The following is a 7,384-nucleotide window of genomic DNA, read 5'->3' as shown; positions in this document are numbered from 1 at the left end:
GCTCTACCACTTGAGCTACAGCGCCACTTCCGGTTTTCTGGTGGTTTATTGGAGATAGGAGTCTCACGGTCTCTCCTGCCCGGGCTGGCTTTGAACCGCCATCCTCAGATCTCAGCCTCCTGAGTAGCTAGGATTACAGGCGTGAGCCACCAGCGCCTGGCCATTCATTCAGTTCTTATGAGACACCTGCTGTGTACCTGGCCGCAAGGCCCTTGGGTGGGGCTGTGCACCACAGCGGGGTGCGTGTGGGTCCCCCTTCCTTCAGGACCGGTCCCGGGCCCCCCTGAGGCGGCAGGGCTGCGGGCGGGGCCTGCTGATCCAGGAAAGCCATGGGGACCGGTGGCTGAACCGTCCCCGTCCCAGAGCCAGGAAGTTATTTGGGGCACTGCGCTGATATCACATGGGGGCCGCTCCCACCCACAGGGCCAGCTGGGCCTGCCTCAGTTTCCCCATGGTGTGAGGGCTGCCAGAGTTCCAGATCCTGGACATGCTCCAGGCTGTGGCCCCCCGGGCCAGCCCAGGCATAAAAATTGAAAGATTCCATCTCGATCATGTGGGCATGGTGGCACACGGGATATCTCAGCAACAAAGGGAAAAACACAAATAGGATCACGGTTCAGTCCGGCCTGAGCACAAAGAGAGCCCCTATCTCAAAATTAGCAAATCCAAGCCTGGAATTACACTGGTAACCGTAGGTACTGGAGGCTGAGGAGATCTGAGGTTCAAGGCTCAAAACCAGCCCCCGAGGCTCTGTCTCCACTTACCAAAGGCCAGAAGTAGAGCTGTGGCTCAAGCACTAGAGTACCAGCCTTGAACAAAGTAACTAAGGGAAAGCACCTGGGTCCTGAGTTCAAACCTCAATACCAGCACCCATTCCCCAAAACAAACAACAACTTCCACTGAATCCTAAAGATGAATGGGTGCAGGATATAGACAAATTGCTAAAAAGGAAACTAATTTGGCTAATGCACTTGCTGGGAAGTGAACGTGCAGCCGTGGTAATTAAATGCAAATCAGAGCCACAGCACAGAGACAGCAGGGAAGAATGCTGCTAGTCAGGGCTGTGGAGAAATGAGTGGGTCAGCTGGGGGCATGGGACCCATGGGACCGGCCCTTCTGTTAGTCTGTGTGTCCTTGGCGGATTTGTTTTCTGTTTGTGAGACAGGGTCTTATTATACAGCCCAGGCTGGCTTTGAACCCACCATCCTCCTGCTTGCTAAGATTATGGGTATGAGGTACCAAAGTTCGTTTATTGTGGTGTGTGTGTGTGTGTGTGTGTGTGTGTGTGTGTGTGTGTGTGTTTGCACCGGTACTCAGGGCCTTGATGCAGTCCTTTAGCTTTGTGTTCACTGCTGCCAATCTACCAGTTGAGCCACAGAGCCACTTCCAGCTTTTTCTGAGTGGTTAACTGGAGATCGGAGTCTCACAGATTTTTCAACCTGGCTTTGAACCTCGATCCTCAGATCTCAGCCTCCTGAATCACTAGGATTACAGGCGTGAGCCACCGGCGCCTGGCACCCAGCTAACAATATTTGCTGTATGTATGCCAATCCTGAGGTTTGAACTCAGGGCCTGGGTGCTGTCCCTGTGCTTTTCTGCTCACGTCTAGTGCTCTACCACTTGAGCACAGCACCACTTCCAGCTTTTTGTCCAGGCTCACTTGGAAGCACAGTCCTCAGATCTCAGCCCCCTGAGTAGCTAGGATGACCAGCATGAGCCACAGGCCCACTCAGGGCTTCTCTGATGGTTTTGGTGGCTCTTGATCAGGTCAGCAGGGGGCACCGGAGAGCAGCCACACTCCCCCCTCCCCAGCTGCTGTGCTTGACTCAGCCACCAGGAGGCGACAGACGCGGGTGATTCACAGCCAGGCGGCGCCCTGGCTAGCACTGAACCCGGGCTATCTGGGAAAACACGTCCACCGGGCAGGATCACTGGTAACTACTAGTTTGGTGTAGGGGTGGTGAGGAGGTGCGGGAGCTGGGTTTGGTGTGAGCTGTGGAGAAGTCCGGTGGGGTGGGTGCTTCACCCAGTGTGCACTGCAGTAAGCTGTGGCTTCTCAGGTGTCTGTACCAAGGGGCCTCCGGTGCTGGAGGTTGGTACTGCAGGGAGCAGGGTGGTGCTGGGCGCAGTAAGGCCAGAGTCTTGGCATGCTGGAGTCCATGGCTCCCACAGCAGGGCACGGCTCACAAGGAGGACTTCCAGGTCTTCCTGTCCCCACCATCAACGGCAGCTCAAAGCCCACCATCAAGGGCCAGGGCATTTTCCCCAGAGAGGAAGCAGACACCACACGGGGGCGCGCCGGGCTTAGCAGGGTCAGATACAGCGCATCGTGTCTGAGTCTTGGCCGTCCTACCTGCCGGCCAGGTGAGCCGGGGCCAGCTCCACCATCCTCGCGGGCTAGTGAGGTGGCCGGGGCTCTGGGTGGAAGCGGATGCTGGGGCGGACACGGAGCCCTGCCAGGCCAAGTGGTTTACAACTGAAGAATTACTTCTTGCCTCAAGGGTAAGAAGCAATTTTCAAATCCCACAGGTGTGTAAGGGGAAATATTTGACCTCTATTTTCCTGTGATCAAGAAAGGAAAGGAAAAGTTCAGAGTCAGGCTGGGAAGGTGGCTCAGTGGTAGAGCGCTTGCCTTGCATGCATGAGGCCCTGGGTTCGATTCCTCAGTACCACATACACAGAAGCAGCCAGGAGTGGTGCTGTGGCTCAAGTGGTAGAGTGCTAGCCTTGAAAAAGCAGCTCAGGGACAGCGCCCAGACCCTGAGTTCAAGCCCCAGGACTGGCAAAAAAAAAAAAAAAATCAGACTACTTAGTACATAACTTCAGGGACAGCAGGGATTACATAGTAAGATCCTGTCTCCAGACAAACCCAACAAACAGACAAGGGGAAAAAAAAAACAGGTGGTTTACATCTATAATCCCAGCGTCTATTGAGGATCATATTTCTAGGCCACACTGGGCAAAAGGTACTCAGCAAACAAGCTGAGTGTGGCAGCTCAAGCCTGCAGTCCCAGCTCCACGGGAGACAGAGGTAGGGTTACCTTGGGTCCAGTGCTGACCTGGGCAAAAAATGTGAGACAATATCTGAAAAATAGCAAAGCCTCCTAACAACAAGGAGCTGGGGCATGACTCAGTCCCTGCGCAGAAGACACAGCCCCTGAACCCAAACCCCAGGACCGCAAAGGAAAGAAAACAGCCTCTCCTGAGCCTGACTTCATCGCTCTCCTTGCTGTTAGACGCTCCCCTGAGGAAGGAATGAAGTCCTTTCAGAGATTCTTAGCAGGGTTATTTTATTGACACATTATGCACGACAGCGAAAGCAGTGAATGTCCGCTTCAGGGTCACGGGCTTGAGTAAGTTATAATTAGTTCCACGATGGAATTTTATATACACGTGGCGTAAGAAGACAGGATCTGTGCCTCCTCTGGATAATTGGCCCTTGATTTCCTGTGATTCCCTAGATGGTTTGCTTTTCTATTAGTTTGAAGTTTCCTCATCTGGTTTGCTTTGCCCACGGATAACACTGTCGTCGGGTTTGATTCCTCACACGTTGTGTGGTTTTGACCTACATAAGCTTTGTGCTGGTGACACTCGGGGCCGCTGGTCTGTGAGACGGGTCCACCAGCAGTCCCCCGGCTCTCTGATAAAGACTCAGAATTTGGCTTCTTACGTGCTGGCTTCTCCATTTCTCTCAACTGATTTTCCTTACAACACACGTTGATCAGGTCATAAATGGAGTACTGAATGGAATGTCAGAATGTGTTACACTGTAAGAGCAGCTTAACGTAGCAGAGCCGGTGGCTCACGCCTATAATCCTAGCTACTCAGGAGGCTGAGATCTGAGGATCACAGTTCAAAGCCAGCCTGAGCAAATAAGGCCATGAGACTCTTATCTCCAGCGAACCACCAGAAAACCCGAAGTGGCGCTGTGGCTCAAGTGGTAGAGCGCTAGCTTCAAGCAAAAGAGCTGAGGTACAGCGCCCAGGCCCTGAGTTCAAGCCCCGCGACTGACAAATAATAGGTGAGCCATAGTTTGTCTCACTAAACAAAATAGTTTGTCACATGATCGGACAAACTTGCACGCGCATCGTGCGCCGGCCGCCGAACATGTGCAGCCCGCTGCGAAAAGTGTAATTTTTGGGGAAAAAAAATTCCCTGCACGTAAATATAGAACAAGTGGGCGTCAGTGATTTTCATTCATTGGCGAATGAGGCCCGAGAGGGTGCGGGCTGGGCTGGAGGGGCCTGGGGCGCAGTGGCCGCGGTTCTGCGTGGATGGAATCACGGGGCCCGCGCACCGCGTCTGGCTGGAAGCCTCCGTGCGGATGGACGGATGGACCCGCTCGGCTTCTCACCGCGTCTACAGATCCCCAGCCACAGCGAGGTCACGCTCCGGGGCTCTGTTGGCTTTGGACGGCTTCCTCGGCGGTCACCGTCCTGAGCAGCTCGGGGCAGGCGTGAGCTGCGTGTGCAACGTGTGTGCAATGCGTGTGCAGCCGAGCGAGCATCCCAGCGCTGAGGCTGCGGGACGGAGGGAGGCGGGGAGGGGCAGCGGGGGTCCCTCGCAGCCTCTGACCCACCAGCCCTCCCCCCCATCTGTGCACAGAGAGGGAAGTTTCTGTACCTTCTGGAATGTTCTAGGCCTTGGTGCCCTGAGTGTGAGCTGGCTGGGCATGGTGGGGAGGAAGAGGATGAGTCACGATGACTCCCAGGCCTGAGGTTTGTGCGTGGTGCACGTGGGTGTGTGCACGTGTGTGTGTGTGTGAGAGAGAGAGAGAGAGAGAGAGGAGGCATTTTTCTTACCCAGCAGGTCCAAGGCTGCTGGGATTTGGGGGACCCAGTTTCCATGGAGATGTAGGGTAGAAATCCGGGTCCCTGGTGTCCCCCTGGGGCGGGGTGGGGGTGGGGACAGGCCGGGGACCCAGAGCTCCGCCTCCTGGCTGGAGAAATGAGCCACCGGCAGGGGCCTCATTAGCAGCAATTAGTGGAGCCACCCCCGAGGCTCCCCACGCTTGGGGGGGGAGGTTTCTCCGGCTTCCTCTCCAGGGCAGGCGTGACCTGGTGACCCTGGTGGCCAGGCCACTCTGGGGGCTCGAGAAGGGCCCCCAAATGCTGCACCCCCAGGAGAGCCGAGCCCTGAACCTCAGCCCCGTCTCACCACGCATCTCAGACACGGAGTGACCTCTGACCCGACTGGTCATGTGCTACAGCCTGCTCCCTTTGGGGTGGTTGGCAGGTCAGCACCTACTTCTGTCTGTGATACTGGGACTTGAGCTCAGGGCCTGGGACTTGTAAGCGCTCTAGCATTTGAGCCCTGGCCTGGGTGCCATCCTTCAGCTCTCTACCACTTGAGCCACAGCACCAAGTCTGGTTTTCTGGTGGTTCATTGGACCTAAGAGTCTCACGGACTTTCCTGCCCGGGCTGGCTTTGAACCGCGATCCTCAGATCTCAGCCTCCTGAGTAGCTAGGATGACAGGTGTGAACCAACAGCACTCGGCTGGATTTTGTTGAGACAGGGTCTCTCACTGGGGGTGCTACTTATGAGGACAGCACCACCAGTGTGAGAAATGTGCTTTATGTCACACAAATCTGCGTGAAGCTGACTTATTAAGATCATTATTATTATTCTGAGACGGAGTCTTGCTGTGTAGCTCAGGTTGGCCTCACATGGTGCAGGGATTACAGGCATGCACCACCACGGTCAGCAGCAGCCAACTTTTCCGCAAGTTTGTAAATAAACCAAAGGTGGGCACTCTGGGGAAGGTGTCCAGTCCCAGCTCGGTGTCCACGGCCTCCAGGAGGCCACCCCAGGCCTTGTTCCTCCACCCCAGGGCTCAGCATCACCTTCCACAGGACTAGGAGGTGCTTGTAACCTTTGATTGATGGTGCAAAGTGCGTCCGAGCTGGGTGTGGTGTGGCATGCCTGTAGTGCCAGCACTGGGTCGGCTGGGGCAGGAGAATCCAGAGTGAGCGCAGCCTGGGCTGCGGGTAACACTTCAAACCCCAGTCCCCGGCACCCCAGCCTGCGGGGGAATCTCCACGGCAGGTGAGTCAGGTCCTGGGCTTTGGCATCGAGCCCCAACAGCTGTGCGTCTGTGAGCGGCCCGCCCTCCCCCCTCCCCCCTGCACAGGTGAAGCCAGGCCAGGATGCCCGCCGTGCACGCCGCAAATACTTTTCGCTGAGTGGATGTTGAGTCATACCCCAGTTTCCGCCTCGTTCTCAGAAGTGTTTACACCCCAGGAACAGGAGCCAGGGCCCCCCAGCATCTGTGCCAGGAAGTCTTCGTTATTTTTTCCAGCATGGGCGGAGGGGGGAGAGGGGAGGGAAGCTTGAACTTTTGTCCTTGAGCTTTTGTGCTCAATGCTGGCGCTCAACCACCTGAGCTGCAGCTCCACTTCCGTGTTTTGGGTGATTCATGGGAGCTACGAGTCTCACAGACCTTTCCTTCCTCCGGCTGGCTTTGAACCAGGATCCTCAGATCTCAGTCTCCTGAGTAGCATGGATTATGGGCGTGAGCCACCCGTCTGGCAGCCGCTCAGGACGTGTGCTGGTGTCAGCTGGGCAGCTCCGCGTGGGGTGCAGGCCTGTCCCGCGGGTCCCCAGCACCCTGAGCCAGGACTGAAGAAAGGCAGAAAATGCTGGAACAGAGAGGAGGCGGGGGGGGGTGGGGGAGGAGGGGGGGGGGGGGGAGGGGTGTGTGTGGAAATGAAGAGACAGAAGCAGAGAGCAGAGCTGCGGCCCCGCCCGCGCCCACGCTAATACACTCATCATTCATTCATCCATCCATTCATTCATTCGCTCAGCGAACGCCACGCACCCGGTGTGCGGCGCGGGTCCCGGGCTGTTCCCCCAGCCCGCGTGGCGCCCGAGGCCGTCGTGGGTCCCCAGGCCACCGCTGCCCTGCCAGTCACCTCGTCCCACGCAGCGGACACGTGCGCTTCCTGAGCTGAGTGGGTGGGGCGGGGCTTCCGGCCGGAGGCTGGCGCTGGCCACGCGTGTGGGTGTCTGGGGCGACCCCAGGACCCCTGCATGGAGAACCCCCGGCCAGGCATGGTCAGGTCGGGCCCCCCCGCGCGCGTCCTGTGTCTGCGTGCCCGGGCGCTGTGTCCAGGATAGGGGGTGCGCCCCGGCCCAGGGACAGCGCTGCGGCCCGGCACTGAGTCACAGTGTCCCGGGAAGTGGGGTAACGGGAATCCGGGGCCCCGGCATGGCAGGTGCTCGGGACTGAGTCACAGCACCCAAGGCCCCGAAGGCTGGGGCCAGGACCGAGCCCCGGCCCCGGCCGCCTCCCCCAGGCCTCAGGGACCCCAACACTGTGCCCAGGGCCAGACCTGCCCCCCACGGCCGAGAGCGAGGCCCGCGTGGATGCGGCCCCGCGTGGAT

The 7,384-nt window shown here is 57.7% G+C and overlaps 2 protein-coding genes across 2 annotated transcripts in view; one reads left to right on the top strand and one right to left on the bottom strand.

Moving 5' to 3' along the window:
- LOC105981888 (serine protease 27-like) overlaps positions 1–2,388 on the bottom strand; it is a 6,485-nt gene extending 4,097 nt beyond the window's left edge. The window contains exon 1 of the mRNA XM_013011238.1: positions 2,354–2,388. Coding sequence (XP_012866692.1) covers positions 2,354–2,388 — 35 coding nt within the window. The remainder of the gene's footprint in view (positions 1–2,353) is intronic.
- Positions 2,389–4,207: 1,819 nt separating this feature from the next.
- LOC105981887 (brain-specific serine protease 4-like) overlaps positions 4,208–7,384 on the top strand; it is a 68,338-nt gene continuing 65,161 nt past the window's right edge. Inside the window, exons 1-2 of the mRNA XM_013011237.1 lie at positions 4,208–4,456; positions 6,023–6,131. Of these exons, the coding sequence (XP_012866691.1) occupies positions 4,208–4,456; positions 6,023–6,131 (358 nt within the window). The remainder of the gene's footprint in view (positions 4,457–6,022; positions 6,132–7,384) is intronic.

This window comes from Dipodomys ordii, unplaced genomic scaffold, assembly GCF_000151885.1.
Source record: "Dipodomys ordii isolate 6190 unplaced genomic scaffold, Dord_2.0 Scaffold14, whole genome shotgun sequence".
NCBI lineage: Eukaryota > Metazoa > Chordata > Mammalia > Rodentia > Heteromyidae > Dipodomys > Dipodomys ordii.
The sequence above is the reverse complement of the archived record's forward strand: the minus strand, read 5'-3'. Positions and strand labels throughout refer to the sequence as shown.